Raw genomic sequence first — 21423 nt, 5'->3', positions numbered from 1 at the left:
CAAGTCTTATATGGATATGTTCTTTTTAAATAATTATGGTGTTCCTTTTTTAACACTTTCAAATTTTTTCCATGATCAAAATTCGATTTAGAATGTGAGTAAACCAACTATGTCCTTATGTTCTTTTATAAACAGTGTGGGTGTTCTTTTTTTTTTTTTTTTTGTATGTTCTTTTAGTACTTATATAATATATTTAACAAATCCTATATTCATAATTCATTTTTTCTGTTTTTAGTGTGAATGTTCTTTTCCTGTATGTGTTGTGTTCTTTTTATATCTTATCATGTTCATTTCATTTATTTGATTTATTTTGTATCACTAATATGTAATATCAAGTCTTATATGGATATGTTCTTTTTAAATAATTATGGTGTTCCTTTTTTAACAGTTTCATGTTTTTTCCATGATCATTAATTTTTGTGATTGTCTATAATTTTTGGTTTCTCAAATCTCATCTGCAAATGTTCCTTTTAAATTAGTATGGTGTTCTTTTGTGTTTACCTTCATGTTCTTTCCTTTTTATTTTGTGCGTTTTTTTGTGTGTAGCTTGTTTGCTCTTAATTATTATGTCCTCTAATTCTTTTATAATTAGACACTACAGATACATCCATGTGTGTTAATGATCTCTTCCTAAAAACATTCAAAATAGTTATTGTGAGGACAATTACAACCCAACACCTCAAAATACACCTATCCACGCTAAAACTATAATATCCAAACAATAAAAAATCACAACTTGAACTTAGACACCGAAAAAAATGATAAATATTCATCCATTGTTCAAACGGCTTAGAAAAGTAATGTCAAATAATCACAAACCAATCTGAAATACAGAAGGTTGACTATAAATTCTAATAGTTTTTCATTCACTTATTTCTTAGCCTAAATATTTCTAAATAACATGAATATTCTAATTCCCAAAAGGAGTAACATTGATTCCAAAGTAGTCATCATGTCCATGAAATTGCAATTGCGCTTCAGGATTGGTAGGGTGCACAACACAACTATTCTCAGGTACATCCAAATATTCCTGAAATTTATGAATGCATGTAAATTACACGATGATTAAAAAGATAGACAAATGGTAAAAAAAAAATTGACAACTATACAATTATACAACTATACAATTTTTTTCCAGGTCGATGCCATATTATAATTGAACTGGCAATATATTCTTTATATTATTATTATATGTTCTTTTTTTTTTTTTTTTTGCTAAATCAAAGAAATTATATTGCCAAACATTCTCAAATACAACAACCTACAGAGCAACCAAGGGGAGGCAAACCAACTAGGTTGGACCCCTACCCCAAGGCCCTCACACCTCAGTTCACACATACATTGCTAGTAAGATCTCTAAGCCAAGTTCTATTAACTTGAGACACTTTTTTAGGGAGGACACTATAACATCTTTCTATAACATCTATTTGTACTCTATTTACTGTATTATTCACAGAAGACACCTTTTGAGTCCAATACACTTCATTTCTAACTCTCCATATGTTATATACCAGAGCTCCCAGTACAGCAGCATAAACCTGCTTCTTAAACTTGGCTTCCTTGCATCTACTTATCCAATGCATAAACGATTGTGCATTTAAATTATTCTTCTGAATTCCCAGCCATGTGATAATCCTCCTGAGAACAGCCTTGCTGTATCTGCATTCAAAAAATAAGTGTTCTTGATTTTCCTCCTGTAGACCACAAATCAGACACTGATCTGTTGTTGCAATGCCCTTGTCATATAATCTTTTTGTTGTCTGTATTCTGTCCATTTTCAACAACCACAAGAAAAACCTATGCTTAGGTCTTATCATTCTTTCCCATACATACTTGTCCCAGTGTATCTTGATGAAATTGCCTGTCAATATGTTGTAAATTGACTTGACAGAATATTCATTCATATTCTGTAACATCACTGCATTGATCTTGCTTTTCATCTCTTCTTTTACTTCACATATTTTCTTCCAGTACCAGCTACATCCTTGAGCAGGCTTGTAATCCCACCAAGTATCATTCTTCACATATAGTTCACTCACCCATTTGATCCAAATATTGTCTTTTTTATTTTCCAGAGCCCAAGCATATCTTCCCATAGTTGCCTTGTTCCAGCATTCTAAATTCCTAACACCTAAACCACCTGCATGTTTAGGAGTGCACACCTTCTCCCAAGCAACATAACCCCCTCTGCTACTGAAATAATTTCCAGACCACAGGTATGCTCTACAAACCATCTGTATTTCCTGTATAACCTTCTTAGGCAAGACAAAAATCTGGGACCAGTACACTTGAATACTGAGAAGGACTGCATTTACCAGCACCAATCTACCCTGGTATGAGATGTTCCTGCTGCTCCAACTTCTCACTCTAGCTGTTATCTTCTCCACCATCATTAAACAGTCCTTCACTCCCAATCTTCTATGGCTGATAGGGACCCCAAGGTATTTAAATGGTAGTTTACCCCTAGAGAAACCTGAAACATTGAGAATTTTCTGAACATCTTCTGCCTTCATTCCAGCTGTAAAGACTTCAGTCTTGTTCACATTGACCTCCAAGCCTGATACATTTGAAAAGTGCTTGAATCCTTGTAACATCATGTACACTGACTTAAAATCACCCTTGCTGCATAGTATGAGATCATCAGCAAAACAAAGGTGGTTGAGTTTCACCCCAGAGCATCTAGGATGGAATTTAAACTCTGACTTCTCTCCAATCATCTTCATTGTTCTAGACAAATAATCCATTCCTATGACAAACAATAAAGGTGACATAGGGTCACCTTGTCTTAGCCCCTTTTTCCCAGCAAAATACCCATGACAGCTGCCATTTATTACCAGTGAATACTTGGGAGATTTTACACATTCCATTATCATCTGTGTAAACTTATCAGGAAATTTAAGAGCTCTTAACATGAACTTCCAATCTACTGAGTCATAAGCTTTTTTCAAATCCATCTTGATAATACAACTTGGGCTTGCCTTTTTCTTCCCATAACCCCTCACCATATCCTGGCAAATAAGCACATTGTGAGCTATGAACCTTCCTTTTATGAAAGCCCCTTGATTTTCAGCAATGATTTCAGGTAGTATCCTGCTCAACCTATTACAAATAACCTTTGTAATGGTTTTATATATCACATTACAGCATGCTATGGGTCTGTATTCAGTAACATGCCCAGGGCACTTCACTTTTGGAATTAAAGTGATGTGGGTGTTATTAACTTCTTTAAGAAGCTTACCATTCATAAAAAATTCTTGAACTGCTTGGATCACCTCATTTCCCACTATATTCCAAGCATCTCTGAAAAAGTGTGTACCAAACCCATCAGGACCTGGAGATTTATCTCCAGGAATAGAGAATAAACATCTCTTGATCTCATCTCCAGTAACAGGCTCCAGTAATATGTTTTACTGTTCTTCAGTGAGACACTTGCCCCTATTCATGATTTCCTGACTGATCACTGTACTCTGATCTCTAGCAGTACCCAACAGCATCTGGTAATATTCAATGAATGCATCATTCACTTTCTCATTCTCTTGCCATACCCCATCTTTATCATGAATGCCATAAATGGTATTCTGAAGTCTTCTTTGCTTGATTGCTCTATGAAAAAGAGCACTATTTTCATCACCATTTGCCATCCAATCCACTTTTGCTTTCTGTCTCAAGTATGACAAATAGTTCTCATGAACTTTCCTGTACTCAGTAGCAGCACTGTGTTCCAGTTCTCTGTTAAGCATGTCATTGTTCTCCTGCATTCTCTTCTGACACTCTAACAGCTTCTCATAGGCTTGTGCATCAGCAATTTGAATGTTATCAAATCCTTCCTTATTCAGTTCTTCATTTCCTTCTTCACATTCTTCAGCTTCTGTACAACACTAAACATTGTAGTACCAGTAACTTGTAAATTCCAAGCCTCCCTAACTCTTCTCTGAAAATCATGAGCTTTGCTCCACATCTTGTAATACTTGAAAGGCTTATTCCCCTGCATGATCTCCTTATGTACTCTGACCATAATAGGACTATGATCAAACAAACCTTCTGGCATGAACCAAGCTTCAGAAGTGGGAAACACCTCCAGCCATTGCTCATTACATAGGGCTCTGTCCAGCTTACTAAACACTCTGGCTTCACCTTCTTGTTTGTTGTTCCAGGTGTAGTAGGCTCCAGTTGATTTAAGGTCACACAAGCCACATTTATCCACACATTCCCTCAGGGGCAACAGATCAGCATCTCTTAAATTCCCTCCCATCCTTTCCTCTCTATTCATCATACAGTTAAAGTCACCTAACACTATCCATGGGAGCTTCACCTTTGACTCAAAATCCACCAAATCCTTCCATAGACCTTCCCTTTTCTCAGCCTGATTAAAAGCATAAACAACAGTGCAGAAAAATTTTGTTTTGTTACTCACCACTTCTACCATACAATGAATAAGCTGAGCAGACATAGCTAATATATTAACATGGAAAGATGAGTCATTCCATGCTAATATAATTCTTCCATTAGGATGGTAGGCTGAATTCGAACAAAAACACCATCCACTAAATAGTTTCTGATACATAGCACCCATTTTATTTACTTTAACTTTAGTCTCAATGAGACTAACTAATCCCAGGGCTCTAGTCTTAAGCAGGTTTTTGACATCCTGTTGCTTATTAGCACTAGAGATACCCCTGACATTCCAACACAAGATATTATCCATTTTCAGTGGGAGAGTTCCCTCTCCCTAGTTCACCTTCCCCTGCTTCACACACAATATTCCCAACAATGAGCTCCTCATTCTGCTATATGTTCTTTTTAAGTTACTATGATGTTATAATTCCGTGAGTCATACGTTCTTTTTCTCATAACGGTTTCATATATACTTTTTATCAAACAACTATATAACGTTTTTTTACAGGTCGATACCATATTATAATTGAACTGACAATATAATCTTCATATTATTATTGGAGGATCTACAAGTTACTACTGTGTTATAATTCCATGAGTCAGATCCTTTTTACATCATATATTCTTATTTACACAAGTTCAGTTCAGAAAAAAATTGAAATTCATATAGAAAATAACATTGAATGTATCAAATTCTTAAAAGAACATCAACAAACACCAAATAAAACTACATCTTCTACGTCAGCACACTTATTATTCTATAACAAATAAGAACAAAAAAATAGGAAAAATGAGATCAACGAAATAATATTAAAATACCTCCTCCTTGTATGTCGATTCCATCTAATATATCTTCGTCATTGTTAATGTCATCCGAAGCGAAACGACAATCCGAATCATCTCGAAATTCACAATCAACCATCTTTGATATTTTTTTTAGCACAGTAAGTTAATCCAGTACCTCTTAAATTTGTATCAATAATAATATCAATGTTTTCAAAAACAAAAAATAATAAATAGTAGTAGTTTATATTTTTGTTTTTGAAAAAAAATCCGTGACAATATGTAAAAGATGTAGAAAACTATTATTTTATTCTATTATCTTCACAATCATTATTGGTTAAGAAGGTCAACTACCAACAATTACGGGAAGGATTGCGGTTTTCTTGTTTTTAGGAATTTTCATTTTTTTTTCCAACTCATTGACCGGTATTTTCCCCTTGCGGGATTCAGCAAGTTTTCAGGGGTTTTTTGGATTTTATAATTTTTTTTAATTAATTAATTTCCTATAGTTGCTTTTTGCGTTGTATATGAAAAATGATGTGTTTTGGAGTGAGACCACGTAGAGGAAGGTGGTCTCTGGTCCACCATCCAGGCTTTGTTATATGGCTAAGTATGAGCCCCTTGGATGGACCATGTAGGGGTACCCAACTCGGGCGCTAATGAGCCTTCCTATGTAATCCCGAGTTGGTCATGAATGAACTTGGCCATTATTTGGCTAAGTATGAGCCCCTTAGATTGACCATGTAGGGGTACCCAACTCGGGGGCTAATGAGCCTTCCTATGTAATCCCGAGTTGGTCATGAATGAACTTGGCCATTATTTGGCTAAGTATGAGCCCCTTGGATTGATCATGTAGTGGTACCCAACTCGGGGGCTAATGAGCTTTCCCATGTAATCCCGAGTTGGTCATGAATGAACTTGGCCATTATTTGGCCGCAAATTTGTAGGTAGACCCGAGACCACCTTCTACATGGTGATCTCGGTTTGAAACGCTCATGATTTGGCTAAGTATGGGAGCCCCTTGGCTTGACCAAGTAGGGACACCCAACTCGGGGGCTAATGAGCCTCTATATGCAATCCCGAGTTGGTCTTGACAGAACTTTAGCCATTATTTGGCTAAGTATGGGCCCCTTGGATTGACCATGGAGGGGTACCCAACTCGGGGGCTAATGAGCCTCTATATGCAATCCCGAGTTGGTCTTGAAAGAACTTTAGCCATTGTTTGGCTAAGTATGAGCCCCTTGGATTGACCATGTAGGGGTACCCAACTCGGGGGCTAATGAGCCTCTATATGCAATCCCGAGTTGGTCTTGAAAGAACTTTAGCCATTATTTGGGTAAGTATGAGCCCCTTGGATTGACCATGTAGGGGTACCCAACTCGGGGGCTAATGAGCCTTCCCATGTAATCCCGAGTTGAGTATGAATGAACTTAGCTCATTATTTGGGTAAGTATGGGAGCCCCTTGGATGGACCAAGTAGGGACGCCCAACTCGGGGGGTGATTAGAGGGAGTCAAGGATTTTGAGAGTAGGGTTTGACCCTGGGAGGTTTGACCGTTGACTTTCTGACTTTTAGCCATTTGGACTTTTGGGGCCTGAATTCGAATTGGGCTTCTTCTTCAATTTTGGCCCAATCTTTTGAGGGCCCATTGAGGGTCCAGAGGTTGTCGCGACGCGGAGGGGAGATTGAGGTTATATATAGAGATGGAGAGAGAATTTGTCCGTATCCCAAATCATTTGCAATCACTTTCACTCTCTCTCTAGAATCTCTCTCTAGAATTTCTCTCTAGATTTTCTCTAGAATTTCGTCCGATCCCGAGTCCTCCGAGCGCGCGTCCCAGTTTCCACTCCCGACTGTGTTTTTGAGAAGGTACGCCCCTCGTGTTCCTTTCTTTTCTTACTTCTTTGTTGCTAGGTTTTTAGGATGGATCCCGAGTCGTGTTCTTCTTCTCCCATTAGATTTTCTGAGGAGATACGGGGGGTAGATGGATTCTTGGTTAGCACTCGGGTTCCCTGTGAGGACCCTTCCACCGTTCCCGAGGCTATTCCTCTTTCAACTCCCTCGGATTCCCTGAGCGAGGAAGATGAAGGGGTTGTCTTGGGACCTTTTGATGTTTCCTTGGCCCATAAACCCTGTAGTTCGAGTTATCTGGATAGGTTATTGTCGGACAAGGTGGTGACGGTATCCGAAGAACCTGAAGATGAAGCCCCGACCACATCCGGACAAGAGGTCCCTTCCTTAGATCCCGAGGGCGGTCCTCACACTTTCTTTCCCGAAGCCGGCTTTATGACTTACATGGAGAGGAATGCGAAGTACATTGGGACTAAGTTTTGGATCCAAGACCCGTATTTCGTTGTGAGGGCCAAGAGTGCAGAGTCGGTATTGACTCCTCCTGCCGGGTGTGTTTCAGTGTACCACCATAGTATGCAGATGGGCCTTAGGTTTCCCTTACACCCATTCATCGAGGACCTGCTAAATGGTTACCCGCTTACTCTGACCAACTTACTTCCGAACAGTTGGTTAACCATAAACGGGTTCATTGCTGTTTGTGATCTTCTCGGGGTGGCCCCGAGTTTGCACCTGTGGCGCAATGTTTTTACTTTGATGCTTGGCCCGGCTGAGCGCCACGGGCCGGGGTGGTTCCGTTTTCAGTGTCGCCCAGGTTATAAAGTGGTTCGTGATCCCCCCTCTAACCAAAAAGGATTCAGGAGAACCTTCTATCACGTTTATACTAGTGGTGAATGGGGGATCCCCATTATACCTCCCGAGGAAGGTCCCAGATTTAGGCTGAATCAAACGGTCCCTGAGATGTCTCGGGAGGAGGCGGTTGCTGGGATATACCTTTCTACTACCACGAGAATACGTTCGGGGGACTTGGCTTATGTGCCCTCGAATTGGTTGCCCATTTGCCATGATATCCGGAACGAGACGTTCTTGGCGGCCGTAGGCCTGAGCCGTAGCTGTGATAAGGGTAAACTCCTTATCTAAATGTGCAATTTATCTTGTTTATGCTAAATTTTGACATTTTGTTTGTTTCAGTTCTAGCCCGACACCGACTCGATCCTGTAATGGCCGAACGATTCATCAGCAGCCACGACTTGGCCGCTAAGCTCCTGGCGGAACTGGATGCGGAGGCTATGGTTGTACCTCCGGCTCCCAAGGTGAATCTTATTTCCAGTTTAAGCCCGACACCGAGTTGATCCTTCTGGTTTTGCTAACCCCTTTTTCTTATTTTCAGGATACTGAGTCCAAGAGGGCTAAGAAGCCTCACGTTCGCTCCCGCAAGGTGAAGGGAGATGTGGAGAAGGCTCAAGCCGCTGAAAAAGCAGAGGCGGAGATGGCTGCTAAGGCGCCTTCGCTCGTGGTCTCAAAGGCTTCCGATAAGGCCTCATCAGGGGTCTCCTCGGGAAGCAAGCGGAAGGCTCCGAGCTTTCCCGAGGACGCTCTGATAGGTTCCGAGGAGCCTCTTCAGAAGCGTACCCGAGTTAAGAAGTTTGGGATTGATACTCCCTTTACTTCTATCACTCCGGCGCAGAAGATGGCCAGAGTGAGGTTTGCTCTTCATACCCTCTATACCGATGCCGATGATAAGGCTCTCTTGGACCTTGGTATGGGGGAGATTAATGCTTTGTACGAGTCCTGGCTCGAGGTAAGTGCATGTCCCGACTCCTCTATCTTCCCGTTTCGGGTGTTTCTTAATGTTCCGCTTTATTTTGCAGACCTCCATTCGTATGACCTCGGTGATCAATCACCGTTCCCAATTTGATGAGGGTGTCGTGGAGCTGAAAGGGGAGATTAACGTCCTTAAGAAGTAAATTAAGGAGAAGGAGGCTGAAGTCACTCGGCTCACTGCCGAGTTAGACTCTCAGAAGGATACCTTCGAGCAAGCCTCCACCGCTGTTAAGGAACACAAGGCGTTGAAGGATAATCAGAAGGTGCTGACTGATGACCTCAATGTTGTCACCCTTGAGAGGAACACCCTTCAGGCGGAGCTGGATGAGCTACGCGTCAAGCTATCGGCCGCAGAGAAGAAAGCCAAGCGCTCCGCGCACAAGCTAAAGAAGGCCTCCAAAGAGGCGAAGGCTGGGCAATCTGAGTTCTTGGAGGGATGGAAGAGGTCTCCCGAGGGTTTGGATTTCCTGGGACAGATGGCTTCTCGTTCATACCGGATGGCGGTCAGGGAAACGAAGGAGCGACTGAAGGGTATCCTAGTTGGTCCCGACTCCTCTCTAGATTGGTCGAGGGTCGAGGCTGAGTTTGATGCCCGCATAGCCGAGGAGCAGCGGGTGAATGCAGAGAAGGCTGCAAAGAAGGATCCTCCCCAATCCTCTGCTTCCAAGGTGCCTCAGTCTTCGGCTTCAAAGGTTTCTGAGGACCAGACTGCTCTTCCTTCACTAGTAGAAAAAAGGCAATTTGCGTCGGATGTGAGGCGCTTATTTGCGTCGGACATAGGTGCGACGCCAAAGCCCTCGACGCAAATGACTAGGAAACGATCTGCGTCGAACGAGAAACGACGCAAATGGTTGTATTATTTGCGTCGCACCTTGTATACGGTGCGACGCAAATCACGCATCTGCATCGCACAACTGGCCATGTTCGACGCACATGCTTCATTTTTTTTAAAAAAAAGTAGGATATGCGTCGGATGGAGGGCCACATCCGACGCAAATGGCTCATTTTTTTTTTAAAAAAAACAAAATTTCATTTCACCATTAACCAGATCTAAATTACAGACTTGAAAACATAAACTCACATGAATGAAAATAAAACACCAACCAGATAAAAATGTCAAAATCATATTATACAACAGACTTCCAGTTCGAAATTGAACCTAAAAATTGAACAAAAATAAAACTAAATTGAATCTAAAAAATGAGCGAAAATAAAACGAAAATAAGATATTATTCTTCTTAATTTTGTTCTTTGTCAGATCTAAAAAATACAAGACTAAGATAAAAAAAATGAACCTAAAAATCAACAAAATCAGATCTAAACAAGCTGAAGACAATGTTCGAACTGGAAGTGACGAAATTTCTGAAATTCAGGCTCTTCCTCGGTTGCTCTTTGTGAAATGTTCGAATAAAAACGAGGAGGTCTTCAAACAGATCTGAAAAAATGACAAATAGCTAAAAATTAAGACATGCGAAAAAGAAGAAAAAAGAAAAATAAACAAATTACCTTATTCTTGGAGTGCGAAGAAAGAAAAACGAACGAAGACAGAAAAACGAACGAAGAAAGAAAAACAGATCTGAACGAACGAAGAGGTCGCCGGCGATAATACTCGAAGATCTTCAATTTTCGTTGCGATTATACCAAATTTTCGCCGGAAATCTAACTCGAAAATGAAAAATCAGATTTTTCGTTCCGATTATACCAAAATTTTCGAGTTAGATTGTGCAATTGTAGATCTGAGAACGAAGGTTTTTTTTGCGATAATACCTATTTTTCGCCGGAGAGAGAGAGAGTTTGAGGGTGAGAGAGAGAGAGGGGGGGTTTGAGTGTTTGAGGGTGAGAGAGAGAGACGGTTTTGAGGGTGAGAGGGTGAGAGAGAGACGGGGGGTTGAGTGTTTGAGGGTGAGAGAGAGAGAGAGAGGGGGGGCGGTTTCAGAGAGAGAGAGAAGGGTGAGAGCTGAGAGGGTATTTTTAGGGTTTGAGAGAATATGAGATGAATTGAAGAGTAGGGTGCATTAGAGTGATTCCCGTAAAAAAAAATATAAGTGATTGGGCTGATGTGCGTCGGATGGGCCAAGGGGTCCGACGCACATTAGCCATTTGCAACACACCTATATAACGTGCGACGCACATTCCAGGCACCAGTTGGGAGATTTTTGTGATTTGCGTCGCACAGCTTCCCACATGCGACGCAAATCCTAACTGTGCGTCGTTTCCGTTTCTGTGCGACGCAATTGAGGGGACGCAAATCGTCCTTTTTCTACTAGTGCTTCCACATCTGCCGAGGCTCCAACTCCAAACCCCGAGGTAGATGTTGAACCAGAGGACCTTCTGTCGGGGAGTTCCAATGACGAGGACGGTACCGGCAGTACCGACAGCTCCCCCACCAAGACTGCTGCTGTTTAGATTTGTTTTGTTGCTTTTTCGTTTGAACTTTGTTTTACCTACCCCGAGAGTTTGTTCCCGGGTAACATTTTGCGGTTTCTGAGAGTCTGTTCTTGAAACCCTTAGGCTGTACTTTTATTTTCTTATGAATGAAAGTATTTTCTTGATTCATCTTTTGCCTTTTCCAGTGTTATGCTATAAATATGTATCATTCGTTGCAATTATAAGATAATGTGCCAACTTTTCATTACTGTTGCAATAATACCGAGCTCTAATAAGGTATTGCTAATGGCCCCGAGTTGTAACGAATGATAAAACCGACGGCTCAACTGTGGCCAAAGCGGCTTTAGTCATGTTAACTCAAAAGGGGACTGGCGAATACCCCGAGTTTACTTGCATTTTGATTACAGAAATGGCTCAAGTGTGGCCATGTTACAAGGTAACTTAGATAAAATACTTCTTTAAATTGTCTGCATTCCAGGGTCGGGCGAGTGGGGTGCCTTCTGATGACTCAAGTCGGTATGTCCCGGGCTTGACCTCGGCGACAACCTTGTAAGGTCCATCCCACTGGCCCGAGCTTGCCTTTGAGGTGGGTGAGGCCAGTGGCTTCCACCTTCCTTACTACCCAATCCCCGACTAGGATAGGACGAGCCCTGACCCTTTGATTGAACTGTCTTGCTACTCGTAGCTTGTTGTGAATGGATTTCAGCAGAGCGTTGCCTCTCGTCTCGGGAAGTAGGTAGAGATTGACTGGTTTTTCCTCTTCATTCTACTCGTAGTCGTAGAATGTCATTCTCGAGGATGGTATCCCGACTTCCACAGGGAGGACAACATCGCTTCCATAAACCAGGTTGAAGGGTGAATGGCCAGTTGCCTCTTTCACTGTTGTCCTTGCTGACCATAATACTCCCGGGAGGTCGTCAATCCAGCTTCCCTTAGCTCCTTCTAGAGACTTTTTTATCCCATTCAGCACAACTTTGTTTGCAGCCTCTGCTTGACCATTTGTCTGGGGTCGGGACACTGCTGAGAACCTTGTTCTAATGCCGAATCTGGAGCAGTACTCCCGAGTTGGCCCACTGTTAAATTGCCTTCCATTATCTGAGATGAGAGTCTTGAGAACCCCGAACCGGGTGATGATGTTTCTCCATATGAAGTTTTGCACTTGCTTATCCGTTATGGAGGCCAGTGGTTCCGCCTCGACCCATTTTTTGAAATAGTCGATGGCTACCAAGAGAAACCTCCTTTGCCCCGAGGCTGCTGGAAAGGGACCTATGAGGTCCATTCCCCACTTGTCAAATGGAAGAACAGCTTGGATAGTGGTAACTTGATTGGTCGGGGCCCGAGGTATATCTCCATGAAGTTGGCAATTAGGACACTTCCTGACTAGGACCTCTGCATCATGTTTTAGGGTGGGCCAATAGTACCCCGCCCTTAGAGCTTTCCCAGCTATTGTCCTGGCTCCCTGATGACTGCTGCAAGCCCCTTCATGGATCTCCCTTAAAATGGAATTCCCTTCGAATGGAGTGACGCATTTTAGCAACGGGTGTGTGTAAGATTTTTTGTACAAGTTGCCCTCATGCCAGAGAAACCACCCCACCTTCTTTTTAAGGGCCTCAACCTCCTTCTCATCTATGGGCAAGACTCCGTCCCGGAGATATCCTATGATTTCTGCCATCCAGGTGTCGGTGCGGTTCAAAGTATGCACTTCCAAAGAGTTGATGCTTGGTTGCTCAAGGACTTCCCAAATTATGCTGCGAGGGGCTAACCCTTCAGCTGAGCTAGCCATACGGGCCAGGGCATCAGCCTGTTGGTTCTCGGACCGGGGGAAATGTTGGATTTTGAAGGAAGTCAGCTTCTGAATTAGTTGTCGGGTCTTGTTGAGGTACATCCTCATATTATCCTCCTTAGCTTCGTACTCCCCCGAGACCTGCCCTACTATTAGTTGGGAGTCGGATTTTGCCAAGATGTTCTGAGCTCCCGCTGTGATACAAATCTGTAAGCCCATGATCAGTGCTTCATACTCGGCCTCGTTGTTTGAGGCGAGGAAGTCGAATTTCACAGCGTACTCCATCTTGTCCCCGACAGAGGGAATGATGACCAATCCAGCCCCGCTTCCCGACTTGGTCGCACTACCATCTACTTGTAATTCCCACGACTCCCTTATCTCAATGTCATCAGGGCGGGAGCAGCACTCGCTGATGAAATCTGCTAGGGCTTGGGCCTTGATTGCCCGGCGAGGCTCATACTCCAACCCGTAGTCGGCCAGCTGGTCCGCCCACTCGGTCATTCGGGTTGAATGATTCCTGTTCTCAATTAGCTTCCTGATAGGTTGTCCGGTTAGGACGATGATTTGATGCGCTTGAAAATACGGCTTTAACTTCCTACTTGCCATCACCAAGGCGAACACCATTTTCTCAGCCTCGTTGTATCTCGACTCTGCCCCTCGGTATGCATGGCTGATGAAATAGACGGGGTGTTGGGATGCTTCCTTTTCTGCAACCAACACCGCACTGAGTGCGTGCTCTGATACCGAAAGGTATATATAAAGAGTCTCTCCCGGCAAGGGAGATATGAGTTTTGGCAGCGTTGCTAGGTGTTATTTTGAATCGCTGAAACGCTTCTTCAGCCTCCTTGTCCCAATCAAACTCTTTTCTCTTTAGGGCCCTGAAAAACAACAAGCTTTTGTCGGCTGATCGGGACAGAAAGCGCCCCAAGGCAGCAAGGCATCCCGTCAGCCTCTGCACTTCCGAACGTTTCTGGGCGAAGACATGTTCAACACTGCATTAATCTTGTCGGGGTTTGCTTCTATACCCCTTTCATCCACCAGGAATCCCAAGCACTTGCCGCCCGTTACCCCGAACACACACTTTTTGGGGTTTAGTTTCATGCCATGGCGCCTGAGTGTCGCCAATGTCTCCCTCAGGTCATCTACGTGATCTTTCTTCTTCTTGCTCTTGACAATCATGTCATCCACGTAAACTTCTATGTTCCTCCCGAGTTGCTCTGCAAAGACCTTGTTTATGGTTCTTTGATACGTGGCCCCTGCGTTCTTTAGCCCAAAGGGCATCATCTTGTAGCAGTACACGCCTTGAGCCGTGACAAAGGCAGTATGGACTCGGTCCTTTTTAGCCATGGGGATCTGATGGTATCCCGCGTTGGCGTCCATGAAGCTGAGCAACTCGTGACCCGCTGTGGAGTCGACTAACCTGTCAATTTTCGAGAGGGGATGGTTGTCTTTGGGGCATGCCTTGTTAAGATCTGTGAAGTCGACGCACATACGCCAAGCTCTGCTGGCCTTCTTCACCAAGACCACATTGGCCAACCACTTAGTATATTGGCACTCTTCGATGATTCCCGCCTCTAGTAGCTTCTTCACTTCCTCTGCAGCTGCGGCATTCCTCTCGGGACCCTGATGCCTGAGCTTTTGCTTGATAGGACGGAACCCTTCCTTGATGTTAAGTTCAAGGGAGGCAAAGTCGGGGCTCAGCCCTTGCATCCGCAGCTGAATAAGCAAATACATCCTTGAACTCTTTTAAGGTCTGGATCAATTGATCTCTGATCTCGGGACTGAGGTTTGAGCCAATCCTCAATGTATGCCCGACTTCGGGCTCTATTACGACCTCTTCGGCCTCCTCCACAGGTCGAGGTCGCTCATAGTACTTGGGGTTTTCTGATATATAAACCCCGAGCCCTGGGGGGATTTATTTCGGTTCTTCTCTCTTTCTCTTCTTTTCCTTCTTCTCCTCGGGTGCCCTGTTTCGGAAGCTGTTGATGTAACACTCCCGGGCTGTTTGCTGATCACCATATATCTTCCCGACTTGTCCATCGTCGGTCTCATATTGGAGCAGCAATTGATATACCGAGATGGCAGCTTTTATCTTGTTCATAGTGGGCCTACCCATGATGACGTTGTAAGGCAGTGGGGTGTCCACAACTAGGAAATCTACTGGTAGACTCCTACCCTTTCCTCTCTCCCCGAGTCTTACCGCCAACTTCACATGACCGAGAGGGTAGACCGACCCGCCTCCGAAACCGATCAACGGTTGGTTGGTAGGGATAACATCCTTCTCGGTGTACTTTAGTTTGAGCAGGCAATCCAGTGTGATGATGTCGGCTGAGGATCCACTGTCAACAAGGATCCTCTTCACCCGGGAGTTCGCTATTTTCATTTCGATGACCAATGGATCATCATTGGGGGTATGTAAGTGCCGGTCAGGCTCCCCGAATGTCATTAATGGGCACCCCGCCTTCACGGGCTCTACTTCCAACACCCGATGTGTCATTGCTTGAAGGTGGGCCTTTCGGGCGCGGCCAGATGATCCTCTCGAGGCATGACCCCCCGCTATGACACCAACATACCCGTCGGTGTTGTCACTATCGTTTCTTGCTTCTTTCTCCTTCCCCTTCTCCTCTCGGGGATGCTTGATGTATCTATTTAACTTTCCTTGATCAGCCAAGTGATCCAAGGCCTTTTTTAACTCCCGACAATCTTTCGTGGTGTGACCACACTCCCGATGGTATTCACACCATAGTCTCTGATCCCGCCTATCTGTGGAGGTTCTGATAGGTGGGGGAATGGGTAATACCGACTTGTGCTTGAGATCCAAGTAGATCTCCCGCCTGTTTCTGTTGAAACGTGGGTCATTCCCATTATCTACCACTCTCGGGAGCAATTGTTGGTGGTTCCTTATGCTTTTGTTTGGTTCCTGGTAAGGGAGTTCTTCCTTCTTCTTCTTAGCCTTTTCCCCAACAGGCTTACAAATGTCCGAGGCTTCGATGAATTTTTGAGCCCGACTCATGGCCTCGGTGAAGGTGGTGACTTCATTCTCAGCGAGGGACCATCTGAACTTTCCCGGCCAGAGTCCTGACATCAAGGCGGTGAATGCGACCCCGTCCTGAAGATCTGAAATCTTCAGCGACTCCTCATTGAATCGCCTGATATAATCGGCAAGGCTCTCTTGCTCTTGTTGCTTGATGGACATTAGGTGGATGCTGGTTTTCTTGTGCCTACGTCCCGCAATGAAGTGTTGGTGAAACAATGCCTCTAAAACTGAAAAGTTGGTTATGATGCCAGGTGATAAGCCCGAGAACCAACTGAGCGCCAACCCTTTGAGGGTCGTCGGGAAGTAACGGCACCAGGTGGCCTCACATCCCGTCTGCACACTCATCTGAGCCTTATATGCCGCCATATGATCCTCGGGATCGCTAGTGCCCGAGTATTGCTCGATGGTGGGGACCTTAACCTTTCCCGGGTTGGGTACCTCCATGATCTCCCGACTGAAGGGGTCATGAAGTTGAGGACTCCCCGATTGATCAAGGTGTTGGCCTTGTTCCGAGGGGGCCCTGAATCCGCTTCGTCCTCCTGTCTCGTCCTCTGGGACCCGACAGGAGACTTCTCCCGTTCCCTTCTCGGGGTCTGAGAGTGAGCCTGCTCCTCTCGGTGCGTCCTTTCCCTTTCTTCTCTCTTCTTATTTAAGAGGTTGCGAGCGTCCTGCTCCGCTCTGCGCCTCCGGTTCTCTTCTATGATGCGCCTGGCATCCGAGTTCTGTGTCCTCTGAGAGGGAGCCTGTCGGGATCTCTCTCCTACCACTCGCTGCTCGCTCCGGTTAGGAACGTGAGTTTGAGGATTATCCCTGCCACGAGGCTCTGCCCTGGTCATCTCTCGGGGCTCCCCTTGATTGAGCTGGGGGATCCCGGCTATGAGCTCCTCTAAACTCCTCTGCATGTTATCGTTCAACTGTCGGGCAATCCGCTCAATGTCCGCCATCGTGACTGGCATTGGGTCATCTCGGGGAGCAGAATGCTCGTCGTTACGGGGGGTCGACCCCTCGTCGTCTATGGCCAGGGATTCGACCAAGACATTGGGTTGGTGAGACTGGAGAGGTGTGGGTTGACGAGACAGTGAGCCTCGGGTGGTTTTCCTTCGGGGTGCCATGTTGCTCTCGGTACGTGACTTTGAGATGTAGTATCCCCACAGACGGCGTCAAAATGTTTCTGCATAGAAACTAGTCAAAAGAGTAATATGTTTAAGGTGAGAGTCAAATCCCGAGTTAGGTTAGAGTCCCGAGTCTCGTAATCTCCAATCCTGCAAAACAAGGAAAAACAGGCCCGGGGGTGTTTCCGGGAAAGCCCCTCCGACGCTCAAGTCAGTTGAGATTGAGGTAGAGAGAGAAAGTAATCTAGTCTAGAGAGAGAGGCTTTGGTTTCGTTAGGTGAGAATTGAATACCTGTTCATTGATGGGACTGTTGGTATTTATAGTTGTTGGGGATTTCTGAGACAGGAAACCCTTTTTGGGAGCCTCCCAATACCTAGGGGAGCCACCACCTTTTTAAGGTAATTGGCTTTTTGTTCCCTAAAAGCTGGTGAATCTTCCTTGATATGGGAGGCCTAGGCTTTGGGTGAAGTGCCTTTTGATATTTTATTGGGCCAGACCAGGGGCCCAAACAAGATAGATATGAAAAATTAAGGCTTGAGTTAGGGTTAATAAAACTTAAGTAATTGTTCCTATTCCATGTTTGAATTAATTTGAGTGACTCTATGTGATATGTAGTGTTTGTGTTTGATTGCCTAAGACCATTGCAAAATAGAATGTTAAAAACATAAACATGAATTCAAAGGAATAAAACAACTCACAAATGTCACATAATACTCCCCTTATTGTTCCTAAGGTAAAGAAACATGCATAATATGAAAAATGTTGATATATAGCATTAGTTGTTCCTATAGCACAAGTTCCTTAGCCTTTATTTTCTTTTCAAAAATTAAAAGTTCATAAAAATCCAAAAATCCCAAAAATATAGGAATCAGATTTAATTAAATCTTGATTCTCATTTATCAAATTCTCGCATTTTTTTTCTCTTTTCTTTAATTTATTTTTACGCGTGTAACTCTTCACTGTTACATGCATCTCCTTCCCTTCTTTATTTCATCTTTCTAAAACCGTGTTCCTTAGACTCTTCATCTTCGCCATTAACAAACCTCCTCACACCTCTTCACAAACCATAAAACCACCAATCTTACTTCACTTCATGGCAAAAACCTCACGAAATTCACCTTTTCCAATCTCAAAATCTCCCAACACCTCTAAAATGGAAAACACCCCTTCTGCTACCAAAATCCTAGAAACCGAACAAAATCAAGAAACACCCATTGAAGAGCAAAAATTAGAATCTCCAAGAAGGAGTGTAAGAAGAAGGAAATTGATAGGGGAGGATGATGAAGAATCCCCGGAACAAACTCAGGGGGAAAAAGAAGTCACCCTTGTTCCTTTCAAAGGAACTGCTCCTTCATCATCCAAGAAACGAGTTAAACGAAGTGAGTCAAGGTATGTGTTAGGTTTCTGTGTAGATCTAGAATGGGCCAAAGATGTGCAATTTAATGAATTGATAGACATTCTAAAGGAACAGGGTATGGAATACCTATTTGAATATGCCTTTAACAATGCTCTAGTTCCTTTAGCAATGGATGAATTCTGTGCGAATTTTACCAACACTGATGGTATTTGCACAACTGAAGTAAGAGGGAAGAAAATAAAATTTACTCAAGAAACATTGGCCAAGATATGGGAAGTTCCTTGCAAAGGAACAGATTTGTATTTTAAAAGGAAAGGAACTGTTTCCTTCCCTAACTTTGCCCAAGACAAAATTGTTGAAACTTTTGGGGGAACTGCTGGTCAGTATAAAATAAATCACAACCTACTCTCTCCTGTCCACAAAGTCTTGTTCAATTTAGTTTGGAGAGCACTCATTCCTCGCACTAAAAAGAGGAATGAAGTGGGTCTCTTGGACATGTGTTACATGTTCTGTCTAGACCACCACATACAAATCAACTTTCCCTCTCTTTTTATACAACATCTTACCCATTGTATAGAAAACAATTGTGTAGTTGGTTATGGCGCTTTGATTACATCTCTTCTTCATCATTTTAAGGTCAAGATAACTGGTTGGCCCACTTTAGGAATTAAGCAGGGCAATATTTTGAATGAGAAAACTCTAAGTGGGTTGGATCTCTCTGTTCAAGAGGGAGTACTAACTCAAGGGTGAACAGCTCCCGGTTCCTCTAGTAAGAGGAAACTGCCTAAGGCAGCTGAAGAGGAACTGGAAGATGTAATTTTGGAGGAACCAGTTCCTATACCTATGGAACCTAAACCAAAGAGGTGCAAACAAGTTGCCAAAAAGCCTACCCTTCCTGTTCCTAAGAGAGTTAGGCAGAGCACTAAATTGAAAATTGATCTCTCTGCCCCTGTCCTTCTAACAAGGACTCTCCACTGGTCCTTTCTGATGTGGAGGAACAGGAACAACACTCTCTTAAGGAATCAACTCCTCCATCCTCACCAAAACTCCCTATTCCTATCCCTAATCTCTCTTCCATATCTCCCTCATCTTTTTCTGTTCCTTCCAGCTTTGAACAGATTAAGAATGAGTTGACTGGTCCTAATCCCTTCTCCACCACCCCTACAACTCTTCCACCACCACCACCTTTTCTTCCTCCCATTTACACCACCTCACCATCTGTTTCTACTCCAGGAACTGATGGTCCTTCAAACAACCCTACCCCAGTTCCTCCACCAAACCCTCCTACTGCCTCTTGTTCCAAGGGTGAGGAACAAGTTCCAACGGATGATTGTGGCTGGGTAAATGAAGTTTTTCTTCCTGCACAACATATGATAAAATTTTATAATCACGTTCACTGGACCTTAGATGATAAAACTGACAAAATGCTGGGTCTAATGAAAATTCTAAGTGATACGGTGATTGAGCAACAGAAGAAGATAGAGACAATGGTCCTAGCCCTTGAGAGTTTGACGAATAAGGTTGGTGACAATCATGGTGAAGTGATGAAGAAACTGGAGGATGTGGTAGAAGAAGAAGTAGTTGAGGAACATCATTCCCCTTCCCTTCCTTAGTTCTTTGTTCCTGTTTGTCTTTCGAGGAACAAGACTGTTAGCTTTATTTTTTTTCTTTTCTTCTTTTCTTTCTTTGTCTCTTTTTGTAGTTCAAGGAACAAGTGCTATATAAATATGACTTTTGCTATTTTGTCTTCGTTTGTGCTTATTTGTGCATAATTTCTTCCTTGGAATGGCTAGTATTTTGTGATTGATGTTTGAGCAAGTCTATCCTTTGCAATTCTAACTTAACCATAATTGGTGCTTGCTTATGGTCTTAAGGTCTTCCAACCAATTCATAACACCACGCAGAGCTTGCTCTTTTTGAAGATGACAAAGGGGGAAAAGATTTAAGGAACAAACTGTATAGAATGAATAAATTGACTTATATTAAAGGTAAATGAAAAATCAAAAATAGGTAAAGGTAAATGAAGAATCAAAATCAAACATTTCAAAATCAAACATTAAGTAGGTTCCTTAAATTTGTTGTATTTTTCATTTTCTGCTTTTTAGTTTATCTTTTTCATTCACTTATATTATTTGTTACTTCCTTAGTTTGTACCTTTGTTGTCATCATCAAAAAGGGGGAAATTGTTGAACCCTAGTTTTGATGATGACAAAGGAACAACGGTTTTTTCACTAAGTACCCCCGAGTTTTCAAAAAATTCACCTGGTACCCTCCAATTTTTCAAAATTCACAGGGTACCCCTAAGTTTCAAACTAATACACGGGGTACCCTTAGATGCCCTTAATGACTAACGGCGTTAACCGTCGTTAGCCTTAAACCTCATTAAACCCTAATTAGGCTTAATTAACCTAACCATAACCCCTAATTTCAAACCCTAACCCTAACCCCACTACCACCCAACCACCACCCCCTCCCCTCCACCCACCCCACCCCCGCAGCCACAACCCCCACCGCAACCCCCCACCCCCACCGCAGCCCCACACCCTCCCTCCCCATCCCCGCAAACCCCCACCCTCCCTCCCCCACTCCCGCAACCAGTGCAGCCCCGAAATCTCACCCATCCCCTACCCCCGCACCCCACCCCAGCGCCACCACAACACCACCTCGCTTCCATTTTCGCAACCCTCCCCCACCCTCCTCCAATTTCGGCGAAACACAGAGTACCCCACACCGAAAAAACAGAGAGAAGAAGAAGGGGTTCCGGACGGCGCAAGCGGTGGGGTGCGAAAATGGAAGGGGGTTGTGCGGTGGAGGGGTGGGGGAAGGGTCAGGAGCGCAATGGGGAGGGAGGAGTGGGGGGACGGCTGAACTGAACTGAGTGGGGGAGGGGGGCTG

The 21423-nt window shown here is 43.7% G+C and overlaps 1 protein-coding gene across 1 annotated transcript; it reads right to left on the bottom strand.

The window, feature by feature from the left end:
* Positions 1-14936: 14936 nt before the first annotated feature.
* LOC104884100 (uncharacterized) lies at positions 14937-16217 on the bottom strand. Its single transcript, XM_010668693.2, has one exon. It carries the CDS (start codon positions 16215-16217, stop codon positions 14937-14939), a length of 1281 nt encoding a protein of 426 aa, XP_010666995.2.
* Positions 16218-21423: the final 5206 nt, after the last annotated feature.

This window comes from Beta vulgaris, chromosome 4 (genome assembly GCF_026745355.1).
Source record: "Beta vulgaris subsp. vulgaris cultivar EL10 chromosome 4, EL10.2, whole genome shotgun sequence".
Classification (NCBI taxonomy): Eukaryota; Viridiplantae; Streptophyta; class Magnoliopsida; order Caryophyllales; family Amaranthaceae; genus Beta; species Beta vulgaris.
The sequence above is the reverse complement of the archived record's forward strand: the minus strand, read 5'-3'. Positions and strand labels throughout refer to the sequence as shown.

Coding starts and splice junctions, on each gene's coding strand:
- LOC104884100 (XM_010668693.2), bottom strand. CDS start 16,217: ATGTCCATCAAGCAACAAGAGCAAGAGAGCCTTGCCGATTATATCAGG.